The sequence below is a fragment of the Manihot esculenta genome, chromosome 2 (assembly GCF_001659605.2).
Source record: "Manihot esculenta cultivar AM560-2 chromosome 2, M.esculenta_v8, whole genome shotgun sequence".
NCBI classification, from domain to species: Eukaryota; Viridiplantae; Streptophyta; class Magnoliopsida; order Malpighiales; family Euphorbiaceae; genus Manihot; species Manihot esculenta.
The window spans coordinates 1,006,697-1,030,173 of record NC_035162.2 but is presented as its reverse complement, the minus strand read 5'-3'; the positions used below and the strand labels follow the sequence as shown (position 1 = coordinate 1,030,173).

The 23,477-nt window shown below is 35.9% G+C and overlaps 5 protein-coding genes across 7 annotated transcripts; 3 read left to right on the top strand and 2 right to left on the bottom strand.

The window, feature by feature from the left end:
• Positions 1–155: 155 nt before the first annotated feature.
• On the top strand, positions 156–3,977 carry LOC110609783 (UDP-glucose 4-epimerase 5). Of its 3 annotated transcripts, none has more exons than XR_002487081.2 (9): positions 156–501; positions 810–859; positions 1,222–1,357; positions 1,441–1,542; positions 1,630–1,857; positions 2,353–2,427; positions 2,933–3,015; positions 3,345–3,436; positions 3,605–3,977. XR_002487081.2 is itself a non-coding variant. In XM_021749581.2 (9 exons), the coding sequence occupies exons 1-9, from the start codon at positions 319–321 to the stop codon at positions 3,696–3,698; spliced, it is 1,047 nt and encodes a 348-aa protein (XP_021605273.1). In that variant the 5' UTR covers positions 161–318; the 3' UTR covers positions 3,699–3,977. The 3 variants fall into 3 exon arrangements, 2 of the variants coding, with proteins under 2 accessions (XP_043810309.1, XP_021605273.1); XM_021749581.2 differs by having other exon boundaries at positions 161–501; positions 2,353–2,431; XM_043954374.1 differs by lacking the exon at positions 2,933–3,015.
• Positions 3,978–5,678: 1,701 nt separating this feature from the next.
• Positions 5,679–11,795, top strand: LOC110609364 (dynamin-related protein 5A). Its single transcript, XM_021748895.2, has 16 exons — positions 5,679–6,221; positions 6,714–6,777; positions 6,869–6,976; positions 7,175–7,276; positions 7,406–7,456; positions 7,751–7,812; positions 8,058–8,148; positions 8,301–8,365; positions 8,869–9,063; positions 9,176–9,295; positions 9,418–9,488; positions 9,587–9,812; positions 10,189–10,239; positions 10,756–10,984; positions 11,127–11,266; positions 11,348–11,795. Exons 1-16 carry the CDS (start codon positions 6,093–6,095, stop codon positions 11,474–11,476), a joined length of 1,833 nt encoding a protein of 610 aa, XP_021604587.1. The 5' UTR covers positions 5,679–6,092; the 3' UTR covers positions 11,477–11,795.
• Positions 11,796–11,955: 160 nt separating this feature from the next.
• LOC110607335 (GDSL esterase/lipase At4g10955) lies at positions 11,956–15,213 on the top strand. Its single transcript, XM_021746426.2, has 3 exons — positions 11,956–12,617; positions 13,430–13,538; positions 14,045–15,213. The coding sequence occupies exons 2-3, from the start codon at positions 13,474–13,476 to the stop codon at positions 15,018–15,020; spliced, it is 1,041 nt and encodes a 346-aa protein (XP_021602118.2). The 5' UTR covers positions 11,956–12,617; positions 13,430–13,473; the 3' UTR covers positions 15,021–15,213.
• Positions 15,214–16,040: 827 nt separating this feature from the next.
• On the bottom strand, positions 16,041–16,976 carry LOC110607345. The gene has a single exon (XM_021746436.2). The coding sequence runs from the start codon at positions 16,833–16,835 to the stop codon at positions 16,218–16,220; it is 618 nt and encodes a 205-aa protein (XP_021602128.2). The 5' UTR covers positions 16,836–16,976; the 3' UTR covers positions 16,041–16,217.
• A 2,866-nt stretch (positions 16,977–19,842) lies between these two features.
• LOC110605125 (phosphatidylinositol 4-kinase gamma 2) lies at positions 19,843–23,061 on the bottom strand. The gene is made up of 2 exons (XM_021743459.2): positions 20,919–23,061; positions 19,843–20,508 (listed from the first exon to the last, which is right to left on the bottom strand). Exons 1-2 carry the CDS (start codon positions 22,296–22,298, stop codon positions 20,131–20,133), a joined length of 1,758 nt encoding a protein of 585 aa, XP_021599151.1. The 5' UTR covers positions 22,299–23,061; the 3' UTR covers positions 19,843–20,130.
• Positions 23,062–23,477: the final 416 nt, after the last annotated feature.

Sequence of the window (23,477 nt, the reverse complement as noted above, 5' to 3'; positions counted from 1 at the left end):
GAGTCGGAATACACAAGCCACTTCCAATGCAACAAATAGTTTTACTCCACGTGGCCTATCGTCTCATCTCTGCTCTCCCTCTCTCCTTTTTTTTTTCAATTGTTTTTTTATTTTAAACCATTTTTCTTTAAAAAAAAGGTTTTTATTTCCAATCTCGTTTCCTTCCATTTCTTATATATTCCCTTGCTTCCTTCCATAAATAACATACCGTCCTCTAGCCTGGAGCTCGTGACGACATTGCTTCTCTGTTAGCCCCTCGAAAAGAAATAACTGCCACCGATTCTCTCTCTCTCTCTCTCCCACTGTGAGGTTTAGGACATGGCGAAGAATATTCTGGTCACCGGTGGTGCTGGTTACATTGGGAGTCACACTGTCCTTCAACTCCTTTTAGGCGGTTACTCCGCCGTTGTTGTTGATAATCTTGATAATTCTAACGCTGTTGCTCTCGAAAGAGTCAAGGAAATCGCCGGCAAACACTCCAAAAATCTCTCCTTTCACCAGGTACGTTCTGACAAGTCTCTTTTAATAGTTATAAGAAGAATTCCAGTGAATTGTTTGTTAGAATGCTTTGGCGTTTGGTATATTAATTTACTGAAAATTGAAACCTTCGGTTATATCGAAATCATGAATTCTTTACGAATTTCATGAATATGAGTTTGAGATTTGATATTAAGTCTGATTTGGGCTTGCTCTTGATATCGTATATACGAGTTTAGCTGTTAATTTTCCTTTTGTTAATTTACGACTTTTTTTTTCGTAATTGACTATGTGATGACTCTAATCATTGAGTTTCTGTTTTTTGCTTGAAGGTTGACCTCCGGGACAGGCCAGCTCTGGAAAAAGTTTTCTCTAAAACAAAGTATAATAGCTGTCTGATTTATATTCTGCTAATTTAATAATTACTATGATTCTGAGCTTTCGGTTGCACATGGCGATCCATCTATTTTTTCTATCGGCTTCGGCCTTTTCTTTCTTAAAAAAAGAACATAAATATGTCCTTACATGTGTATTTTTGACGATCTGAATCGAAAGAGATAGAGAGAGAGAGGCAGGAAGGGGGGATTATAAAAAGAAAAGTCGGTTCGTTGTGTTTGCATGAGATGTTATACAAAAACGTTCCTTTTTCCCTTCTTCATCTTTTTTCAAATGTACTGCTGTGTTGTTGCTCTTGCTTAAGTTCTAATTTTTGGTACTTTTTTTCCTTCCATGTTTACACCGTAGATTTGATGCTGTCATCCACTTTGCTGGGCTCAAGGCAGTTGGTGAGAGTGTGGAGAAGCCATTGCTTTATTTTGATAACAATCTTATTGGTACAATTACATTACTGGAAGTAATGGCTGCCCATGGATGCAAGAAGGTGCCTTTCTCTAGATTGTTCTGTATATGATTGCTTCTATTTCTATGAAGATTACCAACTAAATAGTTTTTTATTGCTTTCAGCTTGTGTTTTCTTCATCAGCTACTGTTTATGGGTGGCCAAAGGAGGTTCCATGTACAGAACAATTCCCTCTATCTGCAGCAAACCCATATGGTAGAACCAAGGTATGCTCTTTTGACAACCATTAGGTGCATTCTGGTGTTGATTTCATATGGAAAATGAAAATAATCTGATAGTGGTGATCTTTTCAGCTTTTCATTGAAGAGATTTGTCGTGATATCTACCGCTCAGATTCTGAATGGAAGATCATATTGTTAAGATACTTCAATCCTGTTGGTGCGCATCCTAGTGGCCAAATTGGTGAGGATCCCCGTGGAATTCCAAACAATCTCATGCCCTACGTGCAGCAGGTTGCTGTTGGCAGGCGTCCTCATCTGACAGTCTTCGGAAGTGACTATTCAACCAAGGATGGCACCGGGGTATGCTTTCATTCCCAGTATGAGGCCCTTGTTAAATTTATAAATTGGGTTCATTCTTTGGAATTTTTTTGTTGGGAAAATTGTTAAGTAAATTTTATGGTCAATATGCTCCTTCGTATTAGCAAGATTTTGACTTGTCAGGAGCAGTATCATGTTCAGGAAGAAAGGGTTAAAACTTGAAAAAGTTGTCAGTAATGCGGATAAGATAGTATCTGAAACTGCAAATTCTCATCCATATGCATGTTGGGATGTGTTCAGCTCAATTTTTATTGTAAATAGACCTGTTAAAAACAGGATAGCTAGTTTTCTGGCTTCATCATGGTCATTATGTTACTCTACTTGATAGGTATATGTTTGTGTTTCTTTATGGAATGTGTCATCACCAACATATTTTGGTCGGGCGTGTGAATTTATTAATTGATATTTTCAGAAGCAGGATTTTGTTCACTTATAATTTAACATCCAGTCATCTTAATGATATTCATATCCTTCCAGGTACGAGACTATATTCATGTTGTTGACTTAGCAGATGGTCACATTGCTGCATTGCAAAAGCTCTCTGATGCCAAAGTAGGTATGTGCTGTGATCATTCTACTGTTCTGTCAAGTGTTATTTTTTCTCTGAACAGTTTTCTCTGCATGCTTGTTAGTTTTTTACATTGAACGGTTAGTTGCTTTGGCCATGGGTGCCACAGCGATTTCTTTGCTTTAATCCATTTGTCTCCCAGAATGCTGCATGTGATTTCATAGATGGATCAGTAGTTGTGAGGTGTCTGAACTCTGGACAATCCTATGCCACCATGTATAGCATTCCTTCAGATAATATTGGTTATCTGAATTAATTATATTGCCATCTAGGTAACCAGGAGCCTACTAGAGAATTTTTGCTCATGTTTTCAGGCTGAGATCTTAATTTGGATCCTTCATGGCCCTCCTTTTGTCCCTTTACAAAACATTGGTTCCTCAGTGACGTTACTAGCACTTTCACAATGTAGGAAACTTTTTTTTGCTAGTAGCTGCATATCACTGTAATTAGTATTTGATGACATTGGGTGAATGGATATGCTTCACACAGGTTGTGAGGTATATAACCTGGGAACAGGGAAAGGAACATCAGTTTTGGAGATGGTTACAGCATTCGAAAAGGCATCTGGAAAGGTACCATTCACAATTCTTATAATTCAAGATATTACACGTTGATAGTCGTGTTACTACGTGTAATAAGCTTGCTTTTAAACAAAGATAGGTCTTTTATTTGGTGCTCTCAAGGTTAAAGTCTATCTCCGAAGTGTAATATATATATGTATATATATTAGTGAAGGTCATCTATAGAACAATCTGATTATTCATATCTCAATACTCGAGTTATTTCAATTAGGATATCTGGCATGAGCTTGAGCTTGTTTCTGCACAATTTTTCCTGTACTTTTTTTTTTCTTTTTACTTTTGTCTTTTCTATTAATGCTCGTCTTATGATACTGTGACAGAAAATACCTCTTGTAATGGCTGGAAGGCGTCCTGGTGATGCTGGAATTGTTTATGCATCGACGGAGAAGGCAGAACGTGAATTGAATTGGAAGTAGGTGTAAATATTCATGCATTCTTTAGTTCATAGTACAACGAATAAAATTAATTGTTAATTTCTAGCATTAAATGGCATGTAAGGTGTTGTTGGGTCTGTGACATTGTTATATAGGACTTGTTAAGTGCACTTCACATTCCTCAAATATGTGTAATTTCATTGCAGGGCAAAGTATGGTATTGATGAGATGTGCAGGGATCAATGGAACTGGGCCAGCAAGAACCCTTATGGCTATGGATCTCCTGAGACCACTAAATGAAAAAGATTAAATGTGTTACTTGTCTTCGCACCCTTGTTGTCATGCTTATAAGGCCTTCAGTGATTAGGTGTAACCGTGTAAGCTGATAAACAGTGTGGTGATACCATCCCCAAATAAGCTTGCCCACACAGCTCCTAGATATATGTACATAAATCCAATTAGGTTTCCCTCTTACAAAACACCCTTGTGGTTTCTTACTTGAGGGCTCAATTCTTCTGAATTGATTAGTGGCTAAACTTTTTACTTTTCAATGAGTAAATACCACTGAGTTTATAATCATTGGCATTATTTATTATGATTGATTGACCTTTCCTCTGAGAATGCGACTATTTACAATTCATTCCGGTGGACTGTCTTAAGCAAACACCGTAACAAATCTTGCGAGATACGTGTTAGTCTTGGCTATCAGCCTTACTGGAAAGGTGGTACAGCAAAGACGCCACTGACTTCTAAAATGGTGGTGCGAGTGGGCTCTGAATGAGACGATTACATAATTGAACCGTCTTTCAATTTAGAACGGAACTGGTCCGCAGGTTTAGCATATTTTTTCATCAATTTTTTCATTTTCGTTGGATGACTTTAAAATCTAATAGCAGAAAGAAAGTGTTACTGGACCAAGGTAGAGCATCGCACGAGGTTTCTTTAACTCGAACAGTCATTGGCTAATTTAATAGTATATCTTTTACTTAAATCAAAATCATAATTGAATGCTGAGCAGTAAGCACAAAACTCAGCAACGGTATAGAAGAGAGCATTTTGAAATGGATGCCACGCATTCCACCTAAGCAAACCACTCCCATTCTCTTTTTAAATTGTAATGATCACTTTGAAGAGAATTTCAAGTTAACAATTTTGGCAAAGCATGAAAATTTTCTAAAGCCGGTGCCATTTCATTTGTGCCGTTGGTTTTAAAAGGGCAGGTGGACCCCATTTCTTTGGAAAAATGGTTCAAGGATTATTCAAATTTTTTAGACACCACCCGTTTAAAAGTTGCACTTCCCCCTCGCCTCGTGGTTGGTGCACAATCAACGTCTCGTCTCTCCCTGCCAGCCTGATGATTTGGTTTTCACTAATTTATTTCCAAATTTTGTTATCATATAATAGAATCAGATTCTTCTCGCTTAACATATGCTTCTATTTTCTCAACAATACAATTACTTCTAGCTTTTTATTCAATAAATTATTTAGTATTATTATTAAAATTTTACATTCTTCATTTTATAATTTTTATTTATTTATTTTAATTATTTTAAAATTATTATTCACTTTTATTTTTTATATTATAATAACATATAAATTAAAATTAAAGTTTTATTTTATTTTTAAAAAATCTCTTAAAATATTTTTTAATATTTAATAAAATTTAATATTTTAAAATGAATATAATTAAAAAAAATTTATATAAGAAAATAAAATAGATAAAAAATTATAGAACAAATGAAATATTAATTTTTAAAAAAAATTATTAATTAAAAAAGATATTAAAAATAAATTTTAATTTTTTACTGAATGAAAATTTTAAATTCGTTAACAAGTTTTAAAGCCATTTTCTTTTTAAGGGAGTGGATAATTAGGATGTTGAACTCGAAATTTTTTAAAATTTAACTAAAACAAGACTAACTTGTGAGTCTATTAAAATTTTTTTTTAATGTCATCTAAAGTAGTATTTAAAAAAAAAAAAGAATATTAACCTCTTAACCTCAACTCTAAAGCCTTAAAAATTTCTTAAAAAAGCAACCAGGAAAATTTGCTTAATAAGCACTAAAACTATACTGTATTACTGAGTTTATGTTGACAAATTATCTAATTAATTATTTACATTTACTTTTTTATCTAACTAAAGAGTGAATTATTGTCATATGTGAAAATTGAATATATATATATATATATAATGCTATTGCTACTAAATTTAAAATGGATGGTACCAACTAAAGGATTTTTTTTTTTCTTTTTGAAAAAAAGGATGATCGTTGTGAAAAACCCAAAACTTCCGTTGGACATAAAAGTAGAAGATGGACTGTACAGTGAAAATCTCGCGAGTTAATATATAACATTCTCCTCCTCCCGACTCGTGGGTGTGTATCTGAAAAACTAAAGAGCCGGCCTCTGTGTTTGTCCCGTTTACCAAAGCTTTTCTCTGGTCAAGCTCTGTCTATACATTTCAAATTCAAAACGTTATTATTTCTAAACCCCTTTAGAAACTCGCTTCACTCAAAGTCTCAACCACTTGCTTCCTCGTCTTCGTCGCCGGCAAGTCGTTTCCGCAGATACGTCCTTCTCCCGAAAGGTGCCGTTTCTCTGCGAAGCTATCAGATCCAGGCGATCTGAATCTGACTCCTGCGGTTACCGGCACAGATCTCCTATTTTGTTTCTCCTTTTCTTTCTTTTTCTGATATGGAGAACTTGATTTCTTTGGTTAACAAAATACAGAGAGCTTGTACAGCTCTCGGTGATCACGGTGAAGCAAGCGCATTGCCTACGCTCTGGGACTCCTTGCCTGCTATCGCTGTCGTCGGTGGCCAGGTCACAATCAGATCTCTTTCCATATATGCTTATCTTTTGAATTTTATTTAAGTTGCTGTGATGAGCTCAATCTTGGCTTTGAAGTTATAGGACTTGGCTATAGGATCCTAGCTGGTGCTCAGTTTGATGATTATTTTTAGGTTTTAGTCTTCGATATCTATTTAACTTCAAATGCTTAGGAGTTAAAAGCGGTTTGCATGACTTCGAAGTAAGTGTGTTTGAATCAGCTTTGCCGAAAGCTCCTTAGCTTGACTAGGTAGGTGATAGATTAAGTAAGCTTTAATAAGGAAATACGGATTTGATTGCAAAAGTAATGCTAGACATGACTTCCAGAGGCTTAGCAATTCAACCATGAGCTTCCGATAGCTATGGATTATCGTTTGTCTATCTGTTAGTTGCTAAAGAACATTGTAGCTGCTACATTCTTTTTTCCACTTCCTATTCTTATATTACATAAATTATTTTGCTTATGTTTCTTAATTCTATTGACAGAGTTCAGGGAAGTCTTCAGTGTTGGAAAGCATTGTAGGAAAGGACTTTTTACCTCGTGGATCTGGTAATGCATAAGAATGGATACTCTTGGCTACATTTATTTACTTATGTTACTTCTAGGATTGAGAATGTATTGTGTTGAAATGTGTTTGCAGGGATTGTTACTAGGAGACCTCTTGTGTTGCAGCTTCATAAGAGTGACGAAGGTAGCAGAGAATATGCAGAGTTCCTTCACCTCCCAAGGAAAAGGTTCACTGATTTTGGTATGCTCCTTGTCTACTTCTACATTTTCACTTCCTGATTCTGCTTCATATATATATGTAGAAGTTGGCAGGTGGACTTGTTAATCATCTCACAACATTTCATGGAATCTCCTACAAAATTTGCATTTTCAACTGGTGCTGTAGCATGCCACAAATGTCATTGTCTGCTCTTCTTGTTAATGTTGATTTTATGTGTAGCTGCTGTGCGAAAGGAGATCCAAGATGAGACTGATCGAGAGACTGGACGCACTAAACAAATCTCTAGTGTTCCAATTCATCTCAGTATATACTCTCCTAATGGTAAGATGTGGACATCTAAAGAATGTTTTAGATATTACTTGTATATTTATATTTGGTTATGTTTGAATTAACTTACATCTTTACTTATTTCTAAGCTGTATTATTTTTATGATTTTTGAAACTTGACAGTTGTCAACTTGACACTGATTGATCTTCCTGGGCTTACAAAAGTAGCTGTTGGTAAGTTGCACGTTTTCTTCTAGTCTTGACTTGCCACTAATCACTATGCATTATCCCCAGTTAGTTTATGTTTGTCCGTTGAGAAGCCTAAGAAAAATGGGAACCCAACATTAGGGCTTGTGTTAACCTGACTGGTGCTTATATATTAGTTTGTTTTATCTTTGTTTTCATGTAAATAGATTTCCTTAAGATATATAGTTTAAACTTATCCACCCTTCTTTTTCTTGGCTCTCGTAGCATCAACATGAGGCCCTATTATCTGCTATTACTGATTTGTTGTATTATGCAATGCAGAGGGTCAACCAGATAGCATTGTTCAGGATATTGAAAATATGGTTCGCTCCTACATCGAGAAGGTAATATACGTCTCATACACTGTAATTTGAAAAATGATGAAAAAAATCTTCTGGAAATAAATGTATAGCTTGGATTTTGTTCTATATTTCTTGATTCTCAACAAGAGATGAGCCGTTCATTTTTTTTGCATGACTAGCCATATTATAAGCCATTGTCAATCTAGGCCTCAAGTATTTTATGAATGGGTGAAGATTTACAGTGTTATAAAACTTATAATGCTTAACTGACTGAAACTTTTATGCAGCCTAACTGTATAATTCTAGCAATTTCACCTGCCAATCAAGATCTTGCAACATCTGATGCAATTAAAATCTCTCGTGAGGTGGACCCTACTGGTAATCTTGCATTTTTTTGTATATCAGAGTTCTCTGAGCTTATTTTTCTGCTTTACTACTGCAATCATCAAAATCTGCTTTCAATATGATTTCACAATTTTGAGAATGTCTTAGATGTTCTAGTATTTAGTTGATTTTTTCATATTTTTCAGGAGAGAGAACACTTGGGGTCTTGACAAAGATTGATCTTATGGACAAGGGTACTGATGCAGTTGAGGTACGTTGGCTTAGTTTCTATTGCTGGTATGAGCTCACTGTCAAAATAACATGGCTATTGATGCCTTTAAAATCTACTCCCTAAGTAATGTAATGATATTCCAGTTTAAAATTCCAGAGAAGATAGCAAAATGGGTGTAAGACTTCTAGAAATTTTTGAAGGACTGTGGAACTATTTATCAAAAAGATGTGAAATGCTATGGCAATTGCAAAATTATTGATCCCTACTTTAAAAAATTAGCCAATAAATCAAACTTGTTTCAACCATAAGTCATATAACTCATCGTATAAATTTGGGCAAGCATTGTGATCTCACTGATTATCACGCAAGTTACACAGAGCAAAAGCACAAGCAGAAGATATTTTGCCCATCTATGCATCATCTACCTAATTGTTTATTACTCCCATGTTATGCTTGGTTTAATGCCCAATTGTTTATTATCAAAAGCATTTTTATTCTGTTTTGCCATTCTGGCATTTTGAGTCACGCTTGGCATTTATTAGATATTGGAAGGGAAAGCTTATCGGCTAAAATTTCCTTGGGTTGGTGTTGTGAACCGGTCACAAGCTGATATTAACAAGAATGTGGACATGATTGCTGCTCGGCGTAGAGAACGTGAGTATTTTGCAAACTCCCCAGAATACAAGCACCTTGCTCACAGAATGGGCTCTGAGCATCTAGCCAAGGTGCTATCTAAGGTGGGCTGATGATTTCTTCTATCTCTCTCTAATTGTCAGGTTTATGTTTTGTATGTTACAGTGCTTAGTGTTGCTTCATCACATGAACTAACTAAAATGGTTGAAATCTCAGCATTTGGAAACTGTAATCAAGTCTAGAATCCCAGGCATCCAGTCCCTTATCAACAAAACAATTGCTGAACTGGAATCTGAATTGAGTCGTCTTGGAAAGCCTATTGCTGCTGATGCTGGAGTAAGTGTTCTCTGTTTACCAATTTTGGCATATATATATATATATCTGTTGCATCTTTTTTGCGTTCAAGCATACCAAAAGCTTGTCATTTCTCTATTTTAATCATGCCTTACAACTTGCAGGGAAAATTGTACACAATCATGGAGATATGTCGTCTTTTTGATCAAATTTACAAAGAGCATCTTGATGGCGTGTATGTTTTATGTGTTAATATTTTTCCCTGACCGTATTAGTTATGTATTGTGTTTCCTGTTTTTGTAACTTTTGTCAATCTTTCATTGTGATTGACAGGCGAGCTGGTGGTGAAAAAATCTACAATGTTTTTGATAACCAGCTTCCTGCTGCTCTAAAAAGGTTGCAGTTTGACAAGCAACTTTCAATGGAAAACGTCCGGAAACTGATCACAGAAGCTGATGGATATCAACCGCATTTGATAGCTCCTGAGCAAGGATACCGCCGCCTCATTGAATCTTCTTTAGTTACCATTAGAGGTCCTACTGAGGCTGCTGTTGATGCGGTATGCATGAAATAAATTAGGAAAAACTAACAGTAAACTTTCTATTTTGCATACATGAATTGTACTTTATTTCTATTTGTGATTCATCAATGATTTGATTCATTCTGACCATGTAGAAGTTTCATGTATTAATAACTCCATAAGTGGTAGAGTCTAGATAATGAAGATGGTATAAAGACATGTAGCTTGCAGATAATCATCTTAAGAACTCTTTTTCTAAGTCAACAACCTTTTTCTTTAAGCTGACCTTGTAACTCAAATGACAAGAGTGTTGGCTTATGTATGCTATAATTGATTTCCTATATGTGCATTTTGCTATTTTTCTTAATTCTGCAAGCATATACAGCAATGATTGCTTCCTTTTTTCTTAATCCAGGTTCATGCTATATTGAAAGAGCTGGTTCACAAGGCGATCAGTGAGACTCCGGTATGTTCCTGTCAATGCTAATTTGCTTCTGTTGTGTCCTTCCTTCCACTTAGAGCTCTATTGGTAAACTTGAATCACTAGATATGTGTATCAAATGTGTGGGTGACTTCCAGTATTGACTACGATCCACTTTTGTTGCTTTTCTTTTGTGGAAGCAAATGGTCTATGATACATTAGAATAAACTTCAGAGTCCATATAATGCATATAAAAGTGGTAATAGAAAAGCGTCCAACTTGTCTCAAAAAAAGGAAGAATTTATATTTATCAGGTAGTAAAATAAAATTTTGAACCAGCCACCATGAAGGTCTTCAGAACCCAAGTTTTAGCATTATTTTTGGTGCCTATTTGCTACTTCACTTGCTTTCATCAGACATTTACTCAAGTGAATAAAAAGGAGCACATGAACATTTATGAAAATTATGCTACTGATTTTCTTATGCTTCGTGTTTTTCATTTTTCAACAGTGTCTTTTGTTCCCTATGGATTCATAATTTTTCATTTTTCTTGGTTCTCAGGAGTTAAAGCAATATCCTGCTCTCAGAGTAGAGGTTGGAAATGCTGCTATCGAATCACTTGACAGGATGAAGGAGGAAAGCAGGAAAGCTACACTGAAGCTAGTCGATATGGAGTGTAGCTACCTGACTGTTGATTTCTTCAGGAAGCTTCCCCAAGATGTTGATAAGGGTGGCAATCCCACACATTCGATATTTGATAGATACAATGATTCATATCTTAGACGAATCGGTAAGTTTAAGGTTAGGATCTTGTATAGATTTGCTTAAACACGACATAAATCTTTTCTACAGCGGATAGGTCAAAAGATTTTGTCACATTATTGCTTTTTGAAATAAAAATGAATATGATAATTTTGACATTATGTCAACAGGAACAACCGTATTGTCTTATGTCAATATGGTCTGTGCAAGTCTTCGTAATTCCATTCCCAAATCTATTGTTTATTGTCAAGTGCGCGAGGCCAAACGAAGCCTGCTCGATCATTTCTTCACAGAGTTGGGTAAAATGGAGGTGAGGATTGACTCTCTCTCTCTCTCTCTGTATAGTGACTACTATCATGAAAATATTTCATTTTATATTCAATTTTTGCAGCAAAAGTATTTGTCATCATTGTTGAACGAGGATCCAGCAGTCATGGAGAGGCGAGCTGCCCTTGCAAAGAGGCTGGAGTTATACAGGAGCGCTCAAGCAGAAATCGATACAGTTGCTTGGTCCAAGTAGACATGCTGCGATTAAACTCTACACCGTTCCAGGAATTTGGCTTGATGGCTGTTCATTCTTTCATTTATTACTTGTATTGAAGATGAAGGGGGGCACTATCTTGCATTTTATTTTCTATGTATTAACCAAGAGGTCGATAGCTAAATGTCACTTTAGGTGACTCGATTTGTTTCATTCGCAGTTCCACATTTATGTAGTATGAAACACATTTTTAAATTTTCCATGCTTCTACATGTGCATGGTGAGCTTGTAATATTGGGAAGCTCATACAGAGCCTGTGCATAGTGGTGGTTTTCAAACTTGAAGGACATTTGCTTCACGCTAGTTGTATCATCCAGACAACAGGTGAATATTATATTCTAATTAGATAGATTTTTACACACAAAACAAGCTGCTGGTAGATCCTAAAAAGAAAAGTTGTAAACCCTGCATAGCTACTTTTTTCAATGATAATAAACCGATGTAAATTATGTATTGCAATCGTTCATATATTCTATTAAGACCATGCTCTACTTTTAAAAGAAAATATTAGTTTCTTTTTTGCAGTGGAGTAACTTTTAAAAGAAAAGATAGAGGGGACTTTACGGAATTGATTCATCCCCTGTTGAAAAAATAACAAAGTGTAACTTTTGTTTAACGCTTCACAATTTGACATTTGAGGCGAGCGTTAACCTTTCAGATTTTGACCACAGAAGGGATCTGTTGCCCCAATCCAATATAGAATGTCGTCGTTTAACTGCTACGGGTGGACGTCCATGTCTCCCCTTTTAAATACGAGGTTGCACTTCCTTGCTTGTTTGAGAGAGAACTTGAATACTTTTCTTTCTTTCTTGTTTTCGTTAAATCAACGGAGAACTTGAGTACTTGATTAGGCCAGAACCGTGATCTAACAATTTAACGATCAGTGCTTCATTCCTTCGACCAAAAAAAAAACAATCAGTCCTTGATCCCCAACCACCCTATTTATACGTCTTCCGCCATTCCTATATTTAAAAAAAAAAAAAGAAAAAAGAAAAAAGAAAAAAAAAAAGAAAAGAAAAGAGAGAGAGAGAGGGAAAGAAGAGACTACATCCAAATACAGTAGAGGTAGGAGGAAAGCAAATCTTTGAAGATCGTCGTCGGATTTTTTCTTCCTTTCCTGGTAAATTTCTCCTGCAATTTTATCCGACTGTCCAGAAATGAAAAAGTAACAATGTTTTGTATTAAAATCAGGCACTATTGGTTTATCGATCGAAGGAATCATGAGATAAAATTTGGGGATTATCTTAACCCAGGGAACCTTTAATGCGGGAAATTAAGGCAATGTATGTCTGAGAAATAGTTTTAAAATTAAAGAGCGCTGAATTCAGGGGTTTTTGTAACCAGAAATGGTATATATCTCATCTTCAAAGCCTTCTAAAATGTAATTACTTTTATCATTTTTATTATTTAATCACTTTCATGTCCTTTTGCTTCGGGGAGAAAGAAAAAAAAAATTGTTTGAAATTTATAAATAACAGGTTTAGAAATGTGAAAAGTTGCCAATATGTTTGCTACACTGCAAAATCAACTTTCTCCAGTTCCCTTTCCACCTTTCTTCAACTTTTCTGGTTATCAATTGACAAATGATCCCTGAAACCATATTAGGACAAGAAATTTCATTAGAAAGAAGGTATCCCTTTCCATTGTTGTTCCCAATCTCCTTTGCAGCTTAGTCTTCATTCCAAGTAATCCAGGATAATAAATTCCATGTTGCTGCACATACATTTTCATGCATTGTCTTTTAATGTTTATTATCATATGCAAAACATTTTTCATATTGTCATCCGCAGAACTTGTTATAGTAAAAACATTTAGATGAATTCAGTTTGTTTGAAGTATACTAATATATCTTGTAAAGGAAACTGGCATTTGCCCCTAAAAATAAAAGTTGTTAGCCACAGATCATTCACTTGATTTTCTTGTGCGATGCAGTGTGCCATTGAGGATATTCAGGAGTAAAAGGAATATATTGTGCAATGGCCACCTCTGAGAGAGAAGATTTTAGCCTCTCAGGACCCTTACATCTAAATGCTGTTGATTGGTAGGTTCTCACAATTATTGATCATACGTTCTTTTGCTTGGGAGAGAGCCTCTTTCAATTTTATTCAATTTAAAATCCAAAAATTCTAGGATTTCTGAAGTTTATAAGGTAATGTAGGAAGCAGACGCTGTAGTTTTTCTCAATTATGTAATGATCCGCTTATTTAGCTTACTAACTTGACTTCTGGTGAGCTATGTTTCATGCTTTAATGTAAATGCTTTTGATATTCCTCTTTCGTGTTTTACCAGCTTATGTTTACAGTCGCATGATAGACAAATATATAGTTACCAGTAAAATGATAAAACTGAGATGTAGAGCAGTCAAGTTTCTCCCGCATGACCTCTCTGGTTGTTGCAACATTTTAGTACAGAAAGTCAATAACAAAGTCCTGCTGTAGTTGTAACTTCTAGCAACATAATGATGGAAATTTTTATATTTTCTTTCCTTTTTCAATTTTATATACTTGTTGGGGTAATATAATGAGTATTATGTCTTATCTTATGCAGGACAAATGCACATCATCAAAGATCTGTAACTGCCAGTTTGGTTCAGGGTGTCTACGTTCTGGAGCGGGACCGACAGTTGAAACGTGAAGGTCCAGAAGCTCTTGCAAATCCATGGTGGGAGTTCTTTCACTTTCAGCTGCTCCGTAAACTTGTGGATGATGTTGATTCCTCCATTTTTGGTGCCATTTACGAGTTTAAACCTTCAACAGCTTATTCTAGCCATTCACTAGATGCAGGCCCACATTATGTAATTGCGTTTCGAGGCACCATAACTAAGCCAGATTCCTTGCCACGGGACATTGAGCTGGACCTTCACATAATCCGAAATGGACTCCATGAAACATCTCGCTTTGAAATTGGTATCCAAGCGGTTAGAAATGTGGTGACTACTGTAGGCGAATCAAATGTGTGGCTAGCAGGCCATTCCCTGGGTTCAGCAATGGCTTTGCTTGCTGGAAAGATCATGGCTAAGACGGGCATCTTTATCCAAGCATTTCTCTTTAATTCACCATTCTTTTCTGCCCCAATAGAGGGAATCAAAGATCAAAGGGTGAAACACGGATTACGGATTGCAGGCAGTGTGATTACAGCTGGACTTGCCTTTGCTGCAGCTGCAAAGAAGAATGATCAAAATAGCCGCTCTATAGATACATTTGCTGCTCTTTCTTCGTGGGTACCATCTCTATTTGTCAATCCAGCAGATCATATCTGCTCTGAGTATGTAGGTTATTTTGAACACAGGAAGAAGATGGATGACATTGGCATTGGAGCTATTGAGAGGTTAGCAACCCAGAATTCAATTGGTGGTCTTATTATGAATGCAATAGGAAAAGAGTCGGAGCCACTCCACCTCATTCCTTCAGCAAATCTGACGGTCAATTTAACTCCATCTCGAGATTTTAAGGAAGCCCACGGAATTCATCAGTGGTGGAGACCCGATTTGGAAGTCCAGTCCAACCTTTACAAGTATCAATAGCTTGGTGGAATTGTTATAATTCACATAACTACTTTAATTTATAAAATTGTTCCCTCTCCCTTCAGTGATTATATATCCTGATTCATTTCGCAATGTTACTCCCTCTGTAGAAGGTTGTTTATATCTGATGATGTGTTTACTCTTGGTCATTTGGTGACATTGAAGTAATAATGAAGTAAAAGGTTGGTGATTATGGATTGTGTTATGTAGATATCTTATGGCACAAGGATTCAGATTTGAGCATATTGTAATGGGTCGGAGAATGCAGCAAGAGCAGCCGCGGACCTCATGCCCATTGGTATTTTCTGAATTCTTAGCATTTCGGCTGAGAGCAGAGCTATAACAAGTGGATGCATAAATACCAGCCAAGAAGGTGGTGACGTGGATTTTACTGGGTCTGAAATAGCAGCGAAGAGACAAGGCTGCTCTCTTAAGTCAAAAAAAGCAAAAGACTCGAATCCCAAGAGAGTGGAACATGCATCATGACTGCAGTCTCCACTACATTGGCCCCACTCCCCCCAGTAAATCTGGCACTAACTTTGTTCTGCTCTCCATTTTCCCCTTGACAATTGCTCAGTTGCCCAACTAACATCCCCATTTCACCAATTCCAATAAACGACATCGTTGAGCTTTTTACCATTTACCGCAATGCTGCTCTCTATATTATGATTCCTCGCTTCCCTCCCTGACATTTACCATTACCAGCCAAAAAGAAAAAAAAAAGGGAAATATCTTTTTTTTTTCCCAATAAACAGACAGCATATTTTCTTCTTTCCAGCACATCACTCACTGACCCACTGAACCTTGACCTTTTATGACGATGATAATCCTGGTATATAATTCAAAACCTTTACTTGCACCGAAATTAATCCTCCATAATACTAATTAAAGCTTAAAAGCCAAAAGCTTCCCCCTTTTATCCAATCGCATCATTAATCCAAAATTGATCACCCACCACCACAAGCTCCCCCATGAAAGAATATGGAAATTGAAACTTGGGGAAGAGAAAAGAAGAATGAATTACAAAAGCTCAAAAATTTTCAAAATATAGATCACAGGCCACAGAAAATATTACTACCAAAATCAATTTTTACAATTTCTTCAACAATTAGATATGCTAATTCAAAACCCAAAAGACACTAAAACGACTACAGTTAAATTAAGATCTAGAAGATGAACAATCCAGAGAAGGAATTGCTAGCAATGGAAGCCTAACACAGATCCGTCACTCACAGCAATGACGACTCTGCACCCAGCCTTAGCCTCCACGTGATGCGTAAAAATGTGGAGTACCCGAACCCTACCCGCCATTTGAACCCTTGACTCAATCTCCATCGTCGGTCCTACTCGGAACCCATTATTAACACCGGGACCACCGCCGAAGCCACCGTCACTGAAAGTCGGACCCACATTCACCGCCGCATCCGGTGAGGTGGACAAGGGAAAGGACTGAACGGCGAAGGTCGCAGCCATGTACTGGGTCTGACCAGCATCGATCTTGCCAGCAGGAATGAACATAAAGCCGACTTGGGAGCCGGAGTAGAGGAGGTGGAGGGTACTGTCATAGTGAGAGAAGGAAACTCTATTAGGGTTCTTGACAGAAACGTACTGGGAGAAGGTGAAGTTGACGGTGTTGTTGGAGACGGAGAAGGAAGGGAGCTGAACAGCGTTGACGGAGATTTTGGGGTCTTTAGGTTTGAAAACTGTGAAGAAGACGATGAGGATTATGATAACAAGAAAGATTAAGAAGATGGTGGCTACTATACAAGAAGCTAGATTTGTACGGCCAGATGGTGCTCTGTGTGGTTTCGCCATTTTTGCTTGATCTAAAGAGAGCAGAGGAAGAGGAAGAAGAAGAAGAAGGCAACAGAAAGGGTTGCGGTTGGATTCGGTGATGGCTAATATAAGCTAAAGGGAAAGTGAAAAATCTGGAACAGGACATGGAAGATGTGAAAACAAGAACTCGGACTGATTTACCGGGTTGATCCGGTGGACCAGTCAGCCTTTTTTCAAAAAACAAAAAAAACTCGGACAGACTCATTAATTTTAAATCAATAGTAATTTGTAATTAAATTGAATAAGAAATTAAACTACTAATTAACTGTTTTTCACCGGCTCAACAATTAAAGGTTGATACTTGATAATCTTAAGTCAATACTGATTTATTATTAAACTGAAATTTGATACTTATTTTTAAAATAAATATTTTTTAAATTATTGAAAATAAAAAATAATAATAATAACTATATTTAGTTAAAATAATTGAAGCGGGAACTTATTAGCTTGATTTCTTAGTCATTTCAAGGCTGATATCTGATTCAATAACGCACTTATATAAGTGGTCTTATTTGGTTTAAATATTTTAATTTTTTAAAAATAATTAAATTAAATTAATTTTTTTTACTATTAATTAATTTTTAAAAAAATCAATAAAAAATAACTAATTTTTATATTTTTTAAAAATTTTAAATTTTTTAATTGAATTACCCCAATTAAACAATTCCATATTTTTTTAAATATTTATAAACTTCATGATTCTCCATATTTTTTATTTTAATTATTTTATATTTTCATTTAAACAAATTTGGATATGTGTAAAATTACCTAGGATAAGAATTTTTATGTGAGGAATATATTTAGATTTTAATTAAAAAATATTTTATTATATTTTTAGTTTTAATCTAATAATTTTTTATATATGTGTATTTCTTTTAAATATAAATTTAAAAAATCAATTAATAATTGATGAGCCCAGAAATTTTTTTTTTAGAGTGATACCGAATCTTAAGAAAATAAAGGTTCAAAATTCATATGATCATTCTCTCAATTAGACCGGTTTAATATAACATATTTCAGCTCGACGATGCAAAGTAGGCTGAATTTACCATGTGCACAGATCTATTAGAAAATAGTCTAATTTGATGATGTGACAAGAGATAAAAAATTAAATTCAGTGAACTCGTAACCCTATCAATATACGTGCCAAAAAAAATTAAATGGTCGTCCGACATAAAATGATGCTCTAATCCATTTATATGTATAGTTTGAGTGATAAATACAGATGATACTGTAATAGAAAGGTGGTTATACATCACTAATATATAAAAAAAAATAAAGTGAAAAGAATGATTTTTACTTATCAAATTCATATTTATTTTTTAAATTTCAAATCATCAATAATAATTATTTTAATATATTTAATTTTTATTAATTTATGATTTCCCGTAACTTTTACATAAAGAATTTGTGACATAATTTATCCAATGAGAAATTCAAAGAGATGATATGTGATTGGAGGAGGACTAAACTCAACGGATGAGAAGTTTGATGATTGATTAATGAAAAATCCCATTTTTTCAAATGATAATAATAATAGTTATATATATATAAAATAAACAAACTCCACTAAAAAATTAGTGTTATTATTTAGGCACGATAACTATCTACCTAAACCTTTAATTTTACTATTTATTTATTAAAAAATATTTATTTAATTTGTGTTCAATAAAACATTTTAGCTTTAAGTTTAAAAATTAAAATTTATACGCTAAGTTTCTTAATATATTGATTTTAGTATTAAAGTAAGAAATTTACTTTATTGTTTTTTCAACTTTAAATTTAATTTCCTTGATTTATTTTTAAAAAAAAATTAAAAACCTTATTTTCTTAATTTTTGGAGTTAAATTAAAATAAACTAAATTAATATTCCAATAAATATATTTGAATCTACGAATTAAACGTTGACCCATCCTTACACTTCCTTTCACTTATTTTTTCTTTTTCTTTGATTTTCTTTATCAAAAATCAAACACCTTCTCTTTTATTTATTTTTTATTTTTGACAGCTTTACTCAAAAAGGAAACAACGGAAGGAAGATGGACCGGAGCTTTTGTCAACAGTTCAACATTATTATATATATTAATTAATATCACCTCTCCATGTGAAACGGCGGGAAACTCCATCAAATGAAAGTCACCATCAGTAGCCTCCACTGTAATTTCATGGTCAGAAATTATAATGACACCTTGCAGGTATTAATAGGCAAGCGGTGCTTCTGCAATGCAATCATGCTGAAGATGATGGCGGTGGTGCACCGGTGGTGGTAGTGATGGCCGGTGGCTGAGTCATTTTTTTGATCTTCCCATATCACCCCACCCTTCTGTCTTCTATTAGGAAAAAAAAAAAAAAAAACACTTTTGAAAAGGGATTGAAGTGTCTCTGATAGTTTCATTACCTGCCTGATTTCCCCATTATTTTCTCCTTTTTTGTGTTCTTTTTATGTGAAATGGGCCCTGGGTTGATTCAAGAAATTTGAACTCGTTGAGATCGGCTCTAGCACTGTAATTAAGATTCCCATTCTAAATATTAGCTTTGTGGACCAATCTGCCCTTTTCCCTGGGAGTATAAATTAAGCAAGGTTTTTACCATTTTAGTGCCACTGGGGATACCTGCCTTCAGCTTTCAGAACAGCGCTTAATTACCAAGTGATATTGATCTGTGAACAAGAATGCTACCCATGGCAGTGTGCAGTCTATTTCACAATATTCCAGAACAGGAAGAAAGAAAATGCAGCAATTTTAGAAACATCTTACAGATTTTGGAGCTCAGCAAACAAATAATGGTAAAATAGTTAAACTATGTGCAATTCGGATTTCTAGATTGCTTCCTTTTTCTTTTATTTTTTAAATAAAAACATTGCATCAGGTAATACAAATATTAAGTGGCAGTAGGCAGTATATGCCACCAAAATTCTCCAGGCTATGCCATTCATAGGCCCCCAGGACAAAACTTGGGATAACATATACGTACAACAAAAGACCCATCATCTAAGCACCACATATATTATTCAAGGTATTTGAACTTCTGTTCTGCATCCAATACAAAAAACTCAGGTATTGATGGACAGAAGCGAGAGTAGGCAGCAGCAAGAAAATTGAAGGTTTTCTAGCTTATGACAAAGATAAGCCATCCATATATCATACATCACTGCAGTCCATCTAAAAATGGACTCATCATTCAATTTACATACAATTATATACCTACAATTATACCATATGGAACTTAATTTTTTCAGCTCGTCAAGGAATCCATGACACCTGAGCCAAATTAATTACTTTGTGAGTTTGTCAAGCCGGGAGTCCATGATCTCGGAGACGGTTTCAAGAAACGCAGCTTCACTCATGCCAGGGAGCAGCGAATCCTCGGCTTCACGAACAATCTCCTCCATCACAGATTCCTTATTCAGTGTTTCTCTGCACATGATACTTCCAATAGCAAAGGGAGTGAGGCCCCTCTTTGCACCTTTCTTCAAAAGCATGGTGGATATACGAAGTGTACGAGCAGACTCAAGAGGAATGTCCCACCCATGAAATTTCAGAAGTGTGATATCCTGTTCTGCATCCAGTGAATCTATGTAGTCAATTACCTCAGGCGAGTAAGCCTGCCGGGCTTGAGGCCAGTAGAGCCAATCAAATGTGCAATCTTCAAACTGAAAAAGAGGAAGTGCTCATAAGTTGAAGACGATATATCCAGCAAAGGTTCTATTAGCAGGTAATGGGAAATGCTAATACAAAGGGTAATGGGGAGATGCACAGATTGTTGCATGAAACAGAAGAAAAGGCTATCTGAAACGATCATCAGAATCACAGGTAAAACATATAATATGGAAAATTCAAGTTTCTAGAAGTCGTGAATATTTAAATAGAGGTGAAAACTCTGATGTGCACTGCAGCTTATTGATCTTGTCTACTATGGAAAAAAAAAAAAGGATGGACACGTATCCTATTGATGGCACCTACATGTATAAAACAATCACTGGGATATCGATGCACAAAATTACCACAAAGCTTAAAGATGAAGAACGTTACTGCAGATAGTAATAGTGGATGAAATTCTTACTTTCTCGGGCAAGCAGTATCCATGATCAATTGGAATGAGCATAATCTGACCGTTCTCCCCTTTGTTAACCAATATATTTCCAGCATGCCTATCTGCGTTGGCCATTCTTATGTCCAGCACACTGATCTTATGCACCTCTTCCACTGGGAAAGCCCCTGGACCCATCTCATCACAACTTCCTTCATTCTTCATAAACATCTGTAAAGATCCGGTCTTTACATTTTTCATCGCATATTCATATCCTTCGGGATAGTTAAATCCTTCATGCAAGCATTGAACAATTACGGTAGGAGGTACACCGGCAAAGCCAATAACCTCACCAGATAATGCCCTCGGACCACTTCTTGGATGATCCAATAAGTAAGCTGCTACTTCCCTCACTGCTCCTTCTCCTACCTTTGTCCCCCTTTTCAGCCCTTCACCATTTGATGAGACAGGTAGCCCATGGGGGTTATTCACAGCCATTGGTTCCTCATCGATGGGTTTAAAAACAGAAACAAACTTCTGGCCTGATGGATCTTGCATAAAATAAGTTCCTCCTGTCCCCTCAGATGATCGGATGGGTGACTTTCCTCTCTCCAACCCATCAAATGTAGAGTTAACCATGTTCCAGAAAACTGAATTCAATCTGATCTTAGGATTAAGAATAACTGGTTTCAACCAGAAATTTCTACCTGCAGGTTGCTCCCTACTGACAACCTCAATCTCCTCAGGTTGATTCTGTCCTCCTTCTACTTCACTCTCTCTTCTCTCATTGGAATTCACTGCCACAATGGAAATCTCAAAATCTTTCTCCAAAGGCTTAGCCCTTACCTGTGCAGATTTTTGGACCAACAAATGAATGGCAGCATCATTGTTGCTGCATATATCGCCGATAAGCCTCTGGTTATCAAGCTTTTCACCATTGTAAAAGATCTCTTGTTCCTCAACTCCAACAAAAACTCTCCCTTCTTTGAAAATCCGCTGCTTTAAATACCCAACATTCCGATATCTATCCGCTTGAAACTCAAATTCCCGTCCACAAGTGGTCCTTACAGTGATAAGTAAGAGATCAGAGAGCTTAAGAACCAAATGCAAAACTTTGCCGCTAATGACTCCGTAGTCCTTAACAAGGGAATTGTTTCTGGCCAGCTCTCTGCCTCCAAAAACAAGCTTCTGCTTTTTCACCGCAAACCCTTTACATGTCTGGATCCTTAGCTTCACTGATGCTATAGAATCGGACTCTAGGACCCGCATGGGAATGAGGGAACCAGCGATACTAAGATATATTAATATTGATGACTCTTCAGGCACAGGTCCCTGCTGGCCATTGTTGCAATAACCACGGACATATGCCGATTCTTTATGAATCGGCCCCAAAGCAACGTCGACAACAGACATTTTCTTGTTTCTTCCCCCTCTCTCGCTGTCTATTCAGAATTTGACTCTAAAATCAATCTAGAAGGAAATGGGATTTCCAGCTATTTACACAAAAACAAAGTAAACCCAGAAGCTGAAACTTGAAAAAGGAAACTCCCTTTCAGCCTCAAAATTTGAACCCAAAATCCAGCAAGAAGGAAATGAGATTCTCAACAAATTGAACAAAAGCGAACTAAACCTGGAAAACTCGAAAAGGAAACTGATTTCCTTTAAGCTTCAAAATTTGAATCCAGAAGCCATGGAGAAAGAAATAGGAACATCAGCGATTTGAGCAAAAAAAAAAAAAAAAACAAAATAAACCCAGAAGCTGAATCTGGAAAAGAAAACCGAGTTTCTTTTCAGCTTCTGGGTTTATCAGAATGGGTCATTCTAGAGCACGCCTTGAAAATGAAGGACGAGGAATGCAGGGAGGAGAGAGTGGATTCTTACCGACAGGGAAGAACCGAAAGTGAATAGGCCTTTAGGAGCTTTAAAAAAAGAAAAAAGAAAGAAAAATAGAAATACGAAACTGGCAATTAACTGCCGGAGGCGATCTTTTGCCCTTTCGCCTAGATTGGGGTAATCAGTTTTAGAGGAAAGCGATATTTTCGCCAAGTTTTTATCAATGGAGAACGATAAATTTGTCTCCGATGACTGTAGAGAGAAATAGAGAGTAGAGATGGAGAGGAAGAGAAGGAATACACAATTGTAGCCGTTGGCTTTATAGAAGGTTTGAACTTTGACCCAACGTCTATAACGGAGCTATCTATCTGTGTTCTTTGAACGACGACGTTAAACAGATTTTCCTTTTATATATATAATTAATGTACCGTTAGTTTGATAATTCCGAGGATAAAGTCTTCTTGAAGGTTTGCAATTTGACGCAGCGAAATGCCAAAGCGTCTCACTCTTGGGCATCCCCTAGAGTTTGGAATCGAGTTTTTAAATTCTTATTTTTTGTAATTGTTCTGTAATTATAAAATATTTCGAGCATTGAGGAAAATAACACATAATTTTTTATTAAACTGTCCTTCAAAATATATATATTTAGAATTTTATTTGAATTTATTTTAAAAAAATGAAGAGAAGTAAAAAACTAAAGTTATTCATAATTACTTGTAAAATGTGACAAATAGTCAATATTTTAAATTTAATTTCTTC